This window comes from Myotis brandtii, unplaced genomic scaffold (assembly GCF_000412655.1).
Source record: "Myotis brandtii unplaced genomic scaffold, ASM41265v1 scaffold268, whole genome shotgun sequence".
Taxonomy (NCBI): domain Eukaryota; kingdom Metazoa; phylum Chordata; class Mammalia; order Chiroptera; family Vespertilionidae; genus Myotis; species Myotis brandtii.
This window is the reverse complement of record NW_005360187.1, coordinates 1732442-1749839: the sequence shown is the minus strand read 5'-3', so window position 1 is coordinate 1749839 and position 17398 is coordinate 1732442. Positions and strand designations below refer to the sequence as shown.

The following is a 17398-nucleotide window of genomic DNA, read 5'->3' as shown; positions in this document are numbered from 1 at the left end:
GTTTTCTGGCTAATGAAAATAGGATTCCACCGAGTCTCCTATCTACCTACTCCAGGCCTTCTGTGAGGATCAAATGAGATGAGACATGTGAAAACACTTCACAGATATTTGGTTAAAGTGTAAAATGTTTCCACCTGGCTATTACACAAGTCGTTTTCCTGGGCTGAAGAAACTGCAAGGAAGCTAGTCACTAGGGATAAGAAGCCGGGCATTGCTACATGAGGTCATTACCCGGTGCCCACAGCGACTATTTCCGGGCTGGGCTGGGGTGGGGGCCATATTTTGCACCATTGGGTCTCGGCAGCATCGGCTGTGATTTGGTGGGGTGTCGCTCCAGGTGGTGGCGGGGCTGTGTCCCACTAGGGGGAAGCCAAGTGTTGCTTTGTGGGCGCCAGGTCCATGGTGTCGATTATTGTTAAACTAGAGGCCCGTTGCCCGAAGAGATTCATGCAATAGGCCTTCCTTCCCCTGGCTGCCGGCACCGGTTTTCCTCTGGCACCCGGGACGCAGGCCTTCGCTCAGGCTGCAGCCGAGAAGCGAAGCCTCTTCAGCCTTCAGTCTTCGCTGCTCCGGCCGGAGTCTGCAGACTTCGCTCCACACCTGCGTATGCAAATTAACCGCCATCTTTGTTGGGTTAATTTGCATGCTCTCCTGACTGGCTGATGAGCGTAGTGGAGGGACGGTCAATTTACATGTTTGTCTATTATTAGGTAAGATGGCCTGTCACTAGGGAGAGGAAGATGGGCGTTGCTACATTATGTCACTACCCAGTGCCCACAGCCACTGTTTCCAGGGAGGGCTGGGCTGTGGGCCGCATTTTGTGCCATGGGGTCTTGGCAGCATTGGCTGCAATTTGGTGGGCTGTCGCTCCAGGGTGGTGGCAGGGCCTGTGTCCCACTTGGGGGAAGCCAAGTATTGCTTTGTCGGCACCAGGTCTGTGGTGCCGTCTCTTTGTAAATGACCAGTGCACGTCACAGCAGCTCCTGCGTTGAGTGTCTACCCCTGGTGGTCAGTACACTTCATAGCCAGAGGGACACTTAACATATTAACCTTTTATAGATATAGATATGCATGGACACAGGCAATAGAGTAATGAAGACCTGGGGGTGTGGGGAGGGGCTGGGAGGAGAAAAATGGTAGATATCTGTAATAGTATCAATAAAAGATATATTATAAATAAATAAATAAATCTATCTATATGCTTTTCTCTTGCTTAAAAAAAAAAATTCTTCCCTTCTGCCAGCTGGTATGGTTCAGTTGGTTGAGCATCATCCCATATACCAAGATGTTACTGGTTTGATTCCCAGGAAAGGCAGATGCCCGGGTTGCGGGCTCGATCCCCAGTAGAAGACATATAGGAGGCAGCCTATTGATGTTTCTCTCTCCCCCACCCCTGTCTTCCTCTGTCTCTAACATCAATAAAAACATATTTTTAAAAATCTTCCCTTCTGGAAAGCAGGTAGCTTGTGCTATGAGTATAAACCTAATATAATGCCAGTTGGAGTAGGGATTAGATTGATCAAGGGATTGGACAGGGCCAATGCTGTAAGTTTATAATGAATTTTTAATTTCCATTTACTTAGGTATCTATTGGCCATAAATAAGGCAAAGAACAATACTTTACAATGCAATACCTGATGTTCTAACTGTTTTTGTCGCCGCCTGTCTCGTTCTTCAATTTGAGCTGGGTCCAAGAGAGCAGTCATAGAACGGAGAAAGCTGGCAAGATAGATACATTAGCTATTTAAAACCACCAAAATATGAATTTAACAAGATACTAAATCATTTTTGTTTGGAATATATCTATAATCATTTCTACTTTACAGAAAAATACCAAACCTGAAATAGAATATCAGCTGAAATACTATAAATATAATAAGTCCTAAAAAAGCATACTTTTTAAAACATCAATAAATATTGAAGTATAAACTTACTTTGTTTTTTGACTGTTTGGGATTGCCGCACCTCTAACAGGTTTTGCTATATACTCCTCTTCTAAAGGTTCAATCTGGCTTCCAGTTGTAGGTGTATAAACACTGCTGATATCAGCTAGCTCCTGAGGGTCCGGAGAGATACAGAAGTACTCTGGTTGTTTGTATGTTGACCGAGAGGAGAGCTGAGACTGAGAATCAAAATGCACTGCCCATCTGTCATGTTCCTCACCCTAATTATGACAAATAAGAATTGCTAAGAATGTTTCCAATTGTTCTCACATATAAAACCTTAAATGACAGTCAAACATGATTTCTAAGTCACCATGCAGAATAAGCATCATAAAAATTAACAAAACTGCCTTTTGTTTTGATTCCATATACGTTTAGATAAATAGCTTGGAGAATAAGAGCAATTCAAAGAATTAGGAAATTTCTAAAAAGTTACAAGAAACTATGCAAAATGCATTATTAAATGCATCAATGAAAGGGTCACAAGAATAAATGTAGAATAACTCATATAATCTACTCTTGTCAAATAGTTTCAGAATATCTTTAAGATTAAAAACTTTGAAATTCACACCTGTCAAAATGGCGAGCATCAATAAATCAACAAACAACAAATGTTGGTGAGGATATGGGGGAAAGGGAACCCTTGTGTAACTGTTGGTGGGAATGTAAATTGGTGCAGCCACTATGGAAAAGTATGGCGGTTCCTCAAAAAATTAAAAACAGAACTATCTTATGACTCATCAGTTCCACTTCTGGGTATTTATCTGAATAAATAAAAAATACTAATTCAGAAAGATACATGCATCCCTCTGTTCATTGTTGCATTATTTACAATAGACCAGATATGGAAGCAACCTAAATGTCCATCAACAGACAATTGGATAAAGATGATGTGATATATATATATACACACACACACACACACACACACACACACACATATACAATAGGACAATACTCAGCCATAAAAAAATGAAATTTTACCACTTGCAACAACATGGATGAACCTAGAGGGTATTATGCTAAGTACATTAAGTCAGAGAAAGAAAAATACCACATGATTTCACTTATACGTGAAATCTTTTTAAAAAAAAATATTTTTATTGATTTCAGAGAGGAAAGGAGAGGGAGAGAGAGAGAAACATCAATGATGAGAGAGAATCATTGTTTGGCTGCCTCCTGCATGCCCCACACTGAGTATAGAGCACGCAACCCAGGCATGTGCCCAGACCCGGAATCGAACCCTGAACTCCTGGTTCATAGGTCAATGCTCAACCACTGAGCCACACCAGTCAGGCTGTGAAATATTAAAAAAAAAAAAAAAAAAGCCCAGATTGGCTCAGTGGATAGAGCATCAGTCTGCAGACAGAAGGGTCCAGAGTTCAATTCCAGTCAAGGACACGTACCTCGGTTGCAGGCTCCTCCCCGGCCCTGGTGGGGTATGTGTGGGAGGCAACCAAATCAATGTGTCTCTCTCACAATAATGTTTCTCTCTCTGTCTTTCCCTCTCCCTTCCACTCTCTCAAAAAATAAAAAATGAAAATAAAACAATGGAAAAAATATCCTTGGGTGAGGATTAACAAAAATAAAAATAAAAAACAAAACAGAAATGGACTCCCAGATACAGAGAACAAGCTGACTGACAGTTGCCAGATGGGAGGGGATTTGGGAGCTAAGTGAAAAAGATAAAGGGATTAATAAGTACAAATTGGCAGTTACAGAATAGTTACAGGGTGTAAAAGACAGCACAGGGAATATACTACTTAGTATTCAATCTATAATAATAAAAGCATAATATGCTAATTAGACCGGACGTCCTTTTGGACAAAGCCCGGGTGCCTGCCGGTGGCTGGAGGGAAGCCTGGGTCCTGGGTGCCAGAGGGAAGCCGGTGCCGTCAGCTGTGGGAAGGAAGGCTCACTCTTGCAGAATTTCATACGTCAGGCCTCTAATAATATAATAACTATGTATGGTGCCAGGTGGGTACTACACTTATGGCAAGGGAGAATCACTTCATGAATTATATAAATGTCTAACCACTATGCTGTACACCTGAAACTAATGTAATATTGAATGTCAAGTGTAATTGAAAAAAAATTTTTCACTTTGAAATTATTTTTTCCATTTATATCCATAAAACTTTGTAAGCTACCTTTGAAGATACAATTTTTTCTTCTATTTTTCTTTGCCCGTCATCTTCTATTTGTTTGTTCAACTCTTCAATCCATTTGCTCTGCTGTTCTTGTTTCACACCACTAAAAGGGTGCTCTGGCAGTACTGCTTCCTAAATAATAGTCATCAATACCATTTAAAGTACAGATTTTTTTTCTTAACCACTTTATATTTACAAATCTTAACCAAAGTTTACACAAATTTAATAAATTTATTTCTAAGAACAGAAATAATTTTAAACAAAAAATTCTAGTATACAAGAATTAAGCAGATATGTTTTGATTTTCAGAATCATATTTGTAACATATATTAAACGATACAAGATACAGGGTGGGTGAAAGTAGGTTTACAGTTCTGAGTACACAAAAACACAGTTTATTCTTGTATTATTATTTATTAATTATTGTATTATTTTCTATACGTACAACGGTAAACCTACTTTTACCCTACCCTGTATAAGGAAAGGAAATTTTCTAATGAAAAAATAGAAAATTATTTCTCCAAAGCAATGATAGTTTCCAAAATTCTAACCTAAAATAGTTTCACTTAGATTTGGAAAGGAGTTATATTGATAATTTAAAATAGATGAATACTGTTTTACATTTGGCTTCAAAATACAAAAAATATTGCCTTTGGACACAGAGCCAGGAGGATAGGAGACCAACTTTCTCTATTGAATAGTAATGTCTTTTTCTAGGATACCCTTCTTTTCAATTTCTGCTACTATAGCCCTATCACAATCTATGTCATTTCAATAAGAAAAATATATTGTGCCGTGGCTGATGTGGCTCAGTTGGTTGAGTGTCATCCCGTGCACCGGACGGTCATCGGTTCAATTCCCAGTCAGGGTACATACCCAAATTGTGGGTTCGATGCCTGGTCGGGGTACATACAGGACACAACCAATCAATGTTTCTCTCTCACATTGATGTTTCTCTCTCTCTCCCTTCCTCCCTTTTTCCCTCCCACACTCAAAAAAATCAATGATAATAAAAAAGTGAAATTATCAAAAAACTTAATATTATAGTGTCCAGATTAAATTTTGAATTCTAAGAAAGCAAAAAATAAATAAATAAAAAAGTACTATAAAAATCTGTTGTTGCTTTACCTTATGAGAGTTAGTATGCTCTAACAAAAAGAAAAGAATGTACTGTATTCTACTCAAATTGCCTTAAATGCAACAGCTAAGCAACAAGCATTTTGTTGTGAAATAACTGCAAGACGTAATTCCAAATAGTTTGACAGAATACAATGGCAATAAACCTCCAAATGTTACTATCTGCCCTTGTTTATACAAGAAATAAAGACAAAAGCTCATAGTTTACAATTACTTTCATAAAAGGATATATTTATACAAAAAGAAAATCTTTTAATATCTCAGGTACGTCTACATATCTTTAACAGATTAAAAAAAAAAGCCATCATATTTATTTAAGCCTAAAAGAGAAACTTCAAAAGGAAGATTATCTTCTATCTCTAGAAATGTTATTTTAGAGGTCAAAATGGAAAAGAAAAACATGTGGGCCCTCTGAACTCCTTGTAAGAAATTCTCAACATTGGCATTGTATCATCTTAGCATTCTGTAATCAGTTTCTGAAGTTTGATGTAACCAGATCTAGTTTCAAATTTCAGTGGAGCTGCAAATTATTTAGCACAAATCAAAAATACCTTGAAAATTCCTAAAATTGCTCAAAAAAATGTCTTATACACATATATTTACACAACCGAGTGGGAAATTTAATAATCAGCTCTCTCGATTAAGTCTTCAATTTTTTTTAATTGATTCTTTTTTTTTAAGAAAGAGAAAAACATGGATAGTTTGTCTCCCACACACACCCCAACAGGGATCGAACCCCTGCTACCTTTTGGTGTATGGGATGATGCTCCAACCAACTGAGCACACTGCTCAGGGCAGTCTTCAATTTCTTATTCATGGATGTTTACAAAGCCATTACTACCCACTTGCTTGCCACCTGAATAAATCATTTCAGTTGAATTCTTTTTTAAAGTTGTTTCTTTTATTTAAAAAGATTTGTCAAACTTTCCACATCCTGGTGATAGTTTACATGATTAATAAGCAGCTTTTTCATGAAATGCTTAGAGGGGAATGAGTTCTCAACCTGTATGATCTGACCATCCCATTGACTGAAGATTCTCTTGAATAAAAAAAACAAGGGGTGAGGGGGTGGGGGGGAGCATGCTAGAAACCAAAGGAAACATTCCTCATGACAGCCATCCAAAACTGAAAAAAAAACCACAAAACACCTCAAAATCAAAACCAATTCACGAACTCCACTTTTTCTATTTTACAACTTTCTATACCTCAATCTTTTTAAAAAATATGTTTTTATTTATTTCAGAGAGGAAGGGACAGGGAGATAGGAACATCAGTGAGAGAGAATCATTGATCGTCTGCCTCCTGCACACCCCACACTGGGGATCAAGCCACAGCCCTGGTATGTGTCCTGACAAGGAATGGAACCGTGACCTCCTGGTTCATAGGTCAATGCTCAACCACTGAGCAATGATGGCCGGGCCTACACCTCACTCTTGATTTTGGCCTTCCTGGCTGAAACAGCTTCCCAGTCCTGCCTCTCCCAAAGACAGTAGGATGTGGTGATCCAACCCCCCTCGCCCCTTAGGCTTGGTGGATTCCAGAGAACTGATGGTGTTGAAAAAGTGTGTTGGAAAAACAAAAAATGGCGGGGGAAAAAATCCACTGGAAGATGAGAAGGAAAATGGTGAGGAACTGGGTTTAAGTGAGAGCATATATACTTTTGTTAACGTAGCCAGCCCAGGCAAGCAAGGTTACTTCTCTGCTATTCTGGTTGGTCGATTTTCCAGGGAATTCTTCCCCCACTGATCATCTAGGCCCAGAAACCTTCTTGCCAACCTCACATGTCTGTTACTTCCCTTTGCCTATCTTCAGGCTATGTGGGGAAGACCTCTCTCCCGCCAGCTGCCACCCTGAAATAAAATTAACACCAAAGTCTCACTTGGTGAGCATTAGTTTGAAACAGAAAAATAGAGAGCAAATATTATTAGGTCTGATTAAATAATTGAATCGATAACCCTTCCCCCGGGAACTGACCTTTAGGCCACTTCACAATGGACATTCCACTTGCTTAGACCACATTCCACTTGCTAAGACCATTCTCTCTCCCCTACGGAATTTCCCAGAATCCGGACCCGCACAGAGAATTCTCGCTCAGAAAAAGCCCACCTAGATTCCTTTAAAAACCTCTGACTCCCCGTCTTTGGGGGCTGATGCCATTTTAGGGCTCGGCTCATCTGGGTTTCCAGATGACCTAATAAATTCATAATTCTTTACCCCTTTTGGCCTCATGCATTCCTCCTTCGGCGATCCTAACATTTGGTGCCGAAACCTGGGAGGGTTCCACTGGGATAGGAGCCATCCCGGCTTTGATCATCCTGAGTTTGCTACTCGGAGAGCAGTAGGCAGTGGCCGTTGGACCTGACTTACCTCTGAATCCTACTCAGGTGACTCGGTTGCTGGCCTTGATTAGGCCTCCCTCCCTTAAGCACCCTCCCAAACCAGCCAAGGAGGATGCTGGATCAGGAATCTCTCCTCCATTGCTGTCCCTCCATCCCACACCAGCCAATCTTCTCTAAGTGACTGACGTTCCACAATTTCCCTTGTCTCGAGTCTTCTGCCCACTCTCTCTCACTGACTTCTCGAAAGTCTCTTGTCTCAAAAGTCCTAGTGCTAGACCAGAAAACTCCTCAGCCATTTTGCTTTGGGTCCTTCTAGATTGGGGACGCCCAGTCCAAAGTGTCACCTCTCATTTCTCATGGTGAATTGTTTAGCAGTGGGACACCGGCCCTAAACAGTCAACTGTGGATTTGTGGTCTTGTCACTCACCTGTCCTCTCTCATGAGCCATGCTAACACTCCCTTTGCACACTCACGAGCGAGATCATGCCCAACCAACTCAATTTATTTTGTAACACTGTTTGGCCACAATATAAACTAGATAATAAGTCTCAAACGGCACTTTTAATTTTAACACATTGCACAATTTAGATAATTGCTGTCACTGCAATGGAAAATGGTCAGAGATTCCCTACATCCGGGCCTTTTTCACCCTTTAATCCCAATCCTCTCTCTCAGTCCTGCTCTACCCATCAGGTCTTTCTCCTTCACACAAAACATCATACCCCTCCCTAACACTTCTAATTCTGAATCTACTTTTGACCCAGCAGACCACCAACCTCTAACCACTTACACATCCCCTCCCTCACCTGCAGTAGATCCCCAAAACCCAGACCCTCCTAACCAGCAACCACCATCTCCCCCAGCTCCTGAGAGCCCAAGTCCCAAAAATGCAAGCTCCAAAACAGCCTTTTCCCACCTAACACTTGCTCTTGGGCCACCCAAAGACCACCCTCCTCAATAGCCTCTTCTATTCCTGTGCCCATTCTATCCCTAAGGGAACTGAGGGTATTATGGTCAATTATGACAAACTTAATGAAATTACTCAAGGCCCTGACAAAAACCCAGCTCTCTTTCTCTTCCGCCTCATGGAGGCCTTACAGAAATTTATCACCTTAGACTCCACTTCCCCAGAGGGAGCCCTTCTTCTGAACACCCATTTTATATCCCAATCAGCCCTGGACATACACCGTAAACGTCAAAAAATAGACACAGGTCCACAAACCCCTCAAAAAGACTTCATTAACCTGGCTTTTAAGGTTTTTAATAATAGAGATGAGGAGACCCAAATCCAAAAACAGAGGCGAGATCAGGCCAAGGCTGAGGCCCAAACAAAGGCCTTTCAGCTCCTAGCCACCGCTCTCATGAACCCCAAATGAAGTGCCGGTCCTCCAACCAAGGGTAAGTCAGGGGCTAAGCCTCCTCTGGGCCATGCTTCCAATGCAACAAGGAAGGACACTGAGCCAAGTTCTGCCCAAGCCCGAGACCCCACCTGGGCCCTGCCCAAGGTGAGGAAGGGAAGGCCACTGGAAATCAGACTGTAGTCTGGCCCCTCCAGGTTGGATCTCAGCAAGGCCACCCTCTGGATCCGGTTTGGAGTTCCCAGACCTCCTGGAACTGGCCACGAAAGACTAAAGCTGCCCAGGCCTTGACAAGGCCCCACAGACTTACATCACCAGGACAGAGCCTCGGGTAATGACTGCGGTGGCAGGTAAGCCGATCTCATTTTAATTGACACAGCAGCCACTTACTCTGCCCTCCCCAAGTTCACTGGGACCCTTGTCCTCAGTCTCTATTATGGGGGTTGACAGACTAGCCCCTCAGTCATTAGCCACATCACCTCTACACTGCATCTTACTAAATACCCCCATTCACTCTTTTCTCACTCTACCTCGGTGTCCGGCCAGGGATACCATGCATCCCCTCATAAAACCCAGTTGTCCCAAATGACCTACCTCAGTTTCACTCTCACCCCACAAAGCTGCGCCAATCCTTAGACTGTAAATGCCTTATCTCCTCCATGACTGTCCCCTCCTCTTCTCTCAGGCTCGCTGGGTACTCTCGCCTCTGAGTTCCTAACTTTAGTCTTCTCGCAAAGCTCCTCGGACATGACATGGTGAAGGGACCCCCCTCACTGAGCCTTTAGATTCCAAGGCCAGCATTCTCACCCTTTAACGCTCTGAAAACTGCTCTCACCTCAGCACCTTCTCAACCCCTCTTCCCAAAGAACAGCTCTCTTTATTACAGAACTGCAAAAGCTTACTTAACAGTCCTGCTACTATCAGAAGTTGAACTCATTATCACCCAAACCTTAGCATGTTATCTCTAAGGAAAAATGTGACAGTTTAAATACAAGCTGCTAGAAACCTGGAAACTGCAGTCCTAGAACAGGCTACTGGGCCTGCTCCCTCCTCCCCCTGCCTTGTCTCCAGCCTCATATGTCTATACATAACTTTCCAAAGTCTTAATAACTTAAAGTCTTTGGAGCATTGCTGGGTTAAATGATAAACACCTAAATATTTTTAAATAACATAAAATACTGAAACACTGATTGCTAGACAAGTTTTAATTCTCCTGCTCTTAGTTTTTATTATAGAAGACCTCTTGTACTTTGTTGAATGTATATTTTCTTAAAAGTAAGAGTGTGTTTAAAGTGTGTTCATAAATGCAAATGCTGGTTGTTTACTTTTTGGCTACAGCTGGTTATTTGTGAAATAGGTAGAAGGTTTTATGTTGTCCATTAAGTCAGGACCTGATCACCCGATGTCCAAAGGGACCCCTTCTCTCCTAGTAAGCTAAAGCAGCCCCACCCAGGCTCTCTCCTGTTGCTTAAGTCCTTATATCTGAGCCTAGACTTTATTTCCACCGCTCATTCACAGTCCTTGACACTATCACTAAAAGTCTCAATAGGTCTTCCTGCTTGGTATTTAGGAGCCTCTCTCCCCTTTTCTAGCCTTCTTAAAAGTCATACACTTCAAAGGACACCAAGTCAGGAATGAATCCGTAATACAGGGAAATAACAAAGCAGACCAGGAAGCCAAGGTAGCGGCTCAGAGGAACCCCCCATGTCCCCAACTATTAGCTATACCTCATATAACACCCTAATACACTCCAGAGGAATTCAGTCCCTATTAGCTCTTGGGGCCACTCAGGAAGATCCATGGTTAAAATTTCAGGGAAAATATATCCTTCCCCAGGAACAGGCCTATGATATCTTACGGGCTATTCACAATTCCCTACATATAGGAAAGACTGCTTTTACAACTCCTAAACCCCCTCATCACATGTCCTAACCTAGTCTCCCTACTGCAAGATATCACCAAAACCTGTTCTGCTTGTTACTCAGTATCTCCCCAAGGGCAGGTTAGACCTCCTTCTTTCCCCATTCATCAGTCAAGGGGCCAAATCCCTGGACAAGACTGAAAAATTGATTTCACTCACATGCCCCCTATTAAAAGAACCAAATTATCTTTTAACCCTCAAATATCTTTTAACCCAGTCTCAGGCTGGGTAGAAGCCATTCCCCACTACGTCTGACCCACCTCATTACAATTAGATAATGAACCTATTTTCATATCTCAAATGACTCAACAGGTCTTCTCCACTCTGAACATCCAGTGGAACTTACAACCCCCTCCCCCACCAGCCCCAATCTTCAGGCAAGGTAGAAAAGGCAAATTCCTTAATTAAGTCTCACCTAACTAAATTAACTCTCAAAACTAAAGAATCTTAAACTACTCTCCTACCTCTAGCCCTTATGCACATCAGGGCAATCCCCTCCATGCACCCTCCCTTCTTAGTCCCTTTGAACTCATGTATGGAAGACCCTTCTTATTAGGAAACTTCCCTTCCACAGAGATCCCTCTCAGAGACCAAGTCCCCATTTTAAATCTCATCATACAATTACTGAAGAACATGCTGATCAGGTCTTCCCTCAACTTTTACAGGAGACATCCCTCCTACTCCTCCTAAAGGAAATCCATCAATAATTTACAGCCCTCGTGGCAAGGCCCTTATCAGGTACTCTTAACTGCTCCAACTGCAGCTAAACTATCAGGATATACCCCATGATTCCACCTTTCCAGATTAAAACCCATCCCCAGAACACCTCCATCACATTAGCTGGAGTCCCCTAACTTTATAGCCACCAGATTGGGCCCATCAGACTCCACCTTGCCCACATCCCAGAGGAAGATGAATGAGTGAGCACCCATGCACGTGCCCCCTATGTACTGACCCTACCAACCCTGACTTCCCGGGAAGCCCACCTTCTCTCACAATACAAATCCTCCAGGTCCTAGCTACTGTCCCCCCTCCCTTTACATCAGGATTATCACCTTTCTATGGGACTTCCTTCTACAAGGGGACTTCGATTACCCATGGGATGAGACTTCCTTCTTTCTAGGTCCCGAACAAACCCTTTCCCCCTCCTTGGGACAATCCCGACCCTGGAAGTGGGGATTAGCTCTCCTTCTCATTCTATACCAACCATCCTCTCCTACACCCATTAGGAACTTTCTCACTTCCATTCATCTCAAATGAACACTTAACCTTACCCATTCCCTCTAATCCAGACCAATTCAACCCTTGCCAGGGATTGCTGGCTCTGCCTTTCACACTCTTCTTCAGCAAATACTACCATCCTTATATCAATCAAGAGACGGAATCGGGCAAAAATCACTCTAGCTTATAAGAAGGAAAAGGGAACTATATTTCTCGAAAAGGCAGACACCCTTCTAGGTAATTATTATACAGCCCAGGCAAATCAAGCCTCCCTTCTTTTCTGTTCTTATATTCAATCTCCTACTAAGGTAGCTCCTCCCTCCCTGTCCAGGTCCTATCACTCTAACACCCCACTAATCGCCCAAACCCCTTTATGCTTTACAAGGTCACAGGGCAATATATCAATGGGCCATCTCCCATCATCAGCTTGCAACACACCACAGTTAACCTAGAACTACCGAACGGCCATTGGTCCCAATGGAAGCCAATCGTTACTTTCTAAAGCCAGTTCGTTTTTCTTCTTATCCAACCACCCAGGCCCCAGGCTTCACCTGCTCCTTTCCTTCCCTTTCTCTTTTCCCTTGGATAACAGCCCATTGTAGCGTTCCCGTCCACTTTCACTGCAATAGAATCTCAAGCACTCATCTGTCACCCCTTATCGGTAGCGCCATGACGACTACCCTCTCAACTTGGAGTGTGGAACTGAGAAAAGGAACCTCATACCCTTTAGTCCATCTCTTCTCTCTTTACCTTTCAGCTTCTCTCCATGATCAGGGATTTTTCTTGCTCTGTGAGGAAAACACATACATCTGCATCCTGATCAACTGGACAGAAACCTGTACCTTCATCTATCTCTCACCCATTGTAGATGTAGCCCCCAATAATCAGTCTTTACCTGTCCCCATAACCCATCATATCTGACACAAAAGAGAAGTCCAGAGAATACCTCTCCTAATAACCCTGGGCATCACAGTAGGGGTTGAAACTGCCATAGGGAGCCTAACCACTGGTCATCCTATGTTGAAATCCTGTCTCAGGACCTACCAGAAAGCTCTGGATGCCTAGCAAGGGGCAAAACTGGAAAAATAATAACCTCACCCCCAGGGTAACCTCTCCTCCCCTTTCATATCACTAGTCAGGCAGTTTAGACCCTGACCTTTTTCCTCCCTAAAGATAACATCTAGACCTCAGTTGTATTTCAGCTCCAGGCCCAGAAAAGCAGCAAAACCAGACAAGTGACACTGTGGCAGCCTTGGACCAGCTTTTACCTCCCAAGTCACTCAACAGGACCGCTTTTGAGCCTTCACCAACCAGTCTCTTGGGGAAATCATGCTGCTGCGACCCCTCATCCAGCAGACTACTATCAAATTCCATCCCCGTGATCAAGACGTCCCACGTCAGCAGGAAGTAATTACGAAAGATATGACCTTTGTCCATATTCCATAAAACAAAAAGGCTAGAACGTTAGGTCTGATCAAATAATTGAATCAATAACTCTCCCCTGGGAACTGACCTTTAGGTCACTTCACAATGGACAGTCCACTTGCTTAGACCACATTCCACTTGCTAAGACCATTATCTCTCCCAGAATCTGGACCTGCATAGAGAATTCTCTGCCCAGAGAAAGCTTGCCTAGAGTCCTTTAAAAACCTCTGACTCCCCGTCTTTGGGGGTTGGCACCATTTTGGGGTTCAGCCCATCTGGGTTTTCAGATGACCTAATAAATTCATAATGCTTTACCCCTTTTGGCCTCGTGCATTCCTCCTTCAGCAACCCTAACAAATATGAAGATGCAATAAGTGTTGATGGCAGGTGTGAGCAGATCAAAGTTCTCACCTATCTGCCACTAAAACAATGGGCAATGGTTCAAATGGCCAGAGAAAAACGGGATGGTTAGTGGGTGAGCAAGGGGCAGAGTTACAACTAAGATGTCATGACTTGGTTACAATTTCCATTTTTAGCACCGTTAATGTGTTCATTTAAATCTAAATTAGTATATTCCCCAGGCAGAACAACAAACCACCCAAACATCTTAAATACTAGAGGCAATGGGAAGGGAAAGGTTAAAAAGAGAGAATCCAGTGATGCTGTTGTAATTAGGTAGTTATTAATAATAGGAAAGGAGCAAAAGGGAGGCCAGATATTATAAGCATGGCCATTTGGGCAGTATCACCAGGAAGCTACAATTTCAAAGTCTCCAGTGAACCACCAGTCCATTCCCTGCAGGTCACTGTGGGAAGGGGTCCAACAAAGGGGGAAATGGGCACATGTGCAATGAGTTGGGGTGACAAGGGAAAGTGCCTCAGTCAAGACTAGGGAATGATGGGTTGGAGAGAGTAGGCAGGGCCATTGGAAGCCCGTGAAAATTTGGGAATGCATAATCCTACAGACAAAGCTTGCTCGCTCTCTCTCGGCTCTCTGGTTCCTTTGGCTTTGCTCCTGCCTGTGTGTCCTCTATAACAAGATGGCCCATGGCCCATGGCCCATGGCCATGCAGACCCCACATGCAATGGACTAATGGACTGCAGCTGGGAACACAAATTAAGCTAGCCTGATGCTGCATTGGACTGTGCAGAGATGGAATGGAAACTCTGGACATTGGCTTTCATTTTAGTTCTGCTGAAAGCAAAATGGAACTTCTTTAATGGCAGGACTAAGCAAAATGGAACTATGGAAACTCGGATTTGATTCCACAGAAATAAAGCTTTCTACAATATCTCATCCTCCTGTGGGACTCTCAGAAAATTCATTTTCTCGGGATATCACAAGAAGCCCACTCCCACTAGCAACCAGTGGAGACGTGGAGATTACCCCACCAATAATACCAGTACTGTGTAAGGAGGTACTGTAGATCACATATTGATATCCTGCTCCTTGATGCCAAAGGAGCTAGACCACTCATCCAGATCTCAAAAAAGGAGGTGGTGTAGTGCTCCATGGGGATGAGAGGTGCACGCAGTGCTGCCAGCTCAGTATAGGACAGGTACCTGTTAATGGGGTATTGGTCCAACTGACTGAACTGCCAGTGCACAGGGAAGATGTTTATGTTGTAGTTCCTTCTTGAAGTCCCCGGCCAGCAGCAACAACATGGGGTGGTCTCCAGCCTCTAGGTGCTTCTCATTCTCATGTTTATACACAGCTTCTGCTTTTTGGTTAGAAGGTTGTTGTCCTCATCCCTTTCATACAGAGTGACCAGAGTGTTCTTGAGCCAGCCCCGCATGCACAGGGGAAATTCAGTCAGCTCAGAGTCCAGGGAGGGATCCGATATAGTCCAGGTGGAGCTTGTGGCCCTTCTTGGTGCCCTTCAGGGTGCACTTGATGGTAAAAAGTAGCAGGAAGAGTCGAAGGTCTTGTTTGTCATTGCTGCACACCTTCTCAAACTCACAAAGGGGGCATGGTCCTGACACATATACATGGGGGTGTTGTTTTCATCCAGTTCACACACCTTGACAAGTTTGCAGTGCTGGTTCTGGCAGGGTTTTCAACCACCACCTCCTTTTTAGCTTCTTCAGCACCTTCATCAAACTCTCCTACTTTGACCTGGACGGGGTTGGCTCCCATGGGTACCTCAGACATCTCAGCCACCATTTCCTCTATCACCTCTATCTCATCAGGCAGGGCTTCCTGCTGTGGGATGCCAAGTCTCTCCAGACCAGAGAAAGGAGAAAGGAAAGCCAGGCCTTCATGATGCTGGAAACCTTCAGTGTCAGGCAGGCAGGCAGCATGCTGTGAACTTCAGCAGTCTCAATGTCTGCGGAACGTCCAGGAAACATTTTATTCTTTTCTTTTTCTTAAGTTTTCCCCAATGTGTATTCAGTTAGAGGAATGAAAGTGTAAGGATTTGTGGGGTGGAGAGAAGTGGTAGGAATGGAATCTCCTTTTGGTCACTGAGCTCATTTGGTTTAAGCTAAGGCAAATATCCTCATGCAAGACACACTGTTTAACAAATGTGTTTTGGCCACATCTAGCACCCCCTTCCTCTAATTCTTCCATATGGTTAAGGAAAGAACCCTTTTTCCCCAGGCTCACTCACACTTTTTCACTTTATCTCCCTCATACTATTGACCTGAGACTTTCCTTTCTCCTATATAAAAACTCATTTTTAAAACATCCATTTCGAGCCTAATTCTCAAATGACAGCCTTGAGTGAAAACTTATTTTCATAGATATTCACTAAAACCTTCCCCACCTTCAACTTATTCTATGTTAGAAAACATTAAGTCTTACTCCTAACACAAGTACAGTATAAATGTCAGCAGCTAAATCCAAACTGAAAGTAGATGGCTTTTCAAATGGTCCACTACATTAAATGCCTGGTTCAGTTTTATTTAATTATCCCCTTACTAAGAGCCCAGTGCACAAATTCATGCACCTTTAAAGGCACTGTGGGCCGTGAGGCTGCAGTGGGCACAGGGGCAGGTCTCGGCCCATCCTCCGCACCCCTGCCTGGCCCCTCCTGCAGCAGCCCCGCTCCCATCGCCGCTGCTCCCATGCATTGACAGTGCCAGCCCCACTCGCACCAGCTGATGGTGCAGAGCGATTGGGGCCGACACCAAGCGATTGGGGCTGGAGCCGTCAGTGGGTGCGAGCAGCGGCTGCTGGCCCAATCACCTCTCAGGAGCAGGGGGAGGTGGAGAAGCCCTCAGGGGTGATCGGGGCCAGCAAGCCACCACACACATCCGCTGATGGCACTGGGCTAGAAAAAACAGGATCTTCCTAGAGCAATGGTTCTCAACCTTCCTAATGCCGTGACCCTTTAATACAGTTCCTCATGTTGTGGTGACCCCCAATTTCATTGTTACAAATTTAACATAATTAAAGCATAGTGATTAATCACAAAAACTATATGTAATTATATATGTGTTTTCCGATGGTCTTAGGTATCGGTCGGAACTCGAGGGCGGCTTTCTCTCCGAAAGGGGTCACGACCCACAGGTTGAGAACCGCTGTCCTAGAGGAAAAGTAGCAAAACAAAGAGCTAACAACACTTTTTGGGGGGTGGGTAGAGGTAATTTGAATTTGAAAATTACTTTAAAATCCTCTGGCTAAAAATCCTAGTTTTCATGTGCTTATTTGTCATATATCCTCTTTGAAGCCATGTTGGTTCAAAATCTTTTGCCTATTTTAAAAAATTGAGTTTTCCTATAATTTGCTTTTCAAAAAAAGATATATTCTAGATGTAAATCAGTTTCAATTAGGTAATTTTCTCCCTTTCTATATTTTACAATAGTAATCATCAAAAGCCAGAACTTTTGATTAAGGGGATTTATCATCTTCTTATTTTACAAATTGTTCAGTTTATGCCAGCTTTCAATTTTTTTTAAATTAA

At 43.2% G+C, this 17398-nt stretch overlaps 1 protein-coding gene and 1 pseudogene across 6 annotated transcripts in view; both read right to left on the bottom strand.

Moving 5' to 3' along the window:
- CCDC66 (coiled-coil domain containing 66) overlaps positions 1-17398 on the bottom strand; it is a 72117-nt gene that overhangs the window by 25198 nt on the left and 29521 nt on the right. For all 6 annotated transcript variants that reach the window (XM_014541337.1, XM_014541338.1, XM_014541339.1 and 3 more), the window contains 3 exons: positions 4094-4225; positions 1935-2164; positions 1635-1719 (listed from right to left, as the gene is read on the bottom strand). In XM_014541337.1, coding sequence (XP_014396823.1) covers positions 1635-1719; positions 1935-2164; positions 4094-4225 — 447 coding nt within the window. The remainder of the gene's footprint in view (positions 1-1634; positions 1720-1934; positions 2165-4093; positions 4226-17398) is intronic.
- LOC106726465 lies at positions 14689-16234 on the bottom strand (annotated as a pseudogene).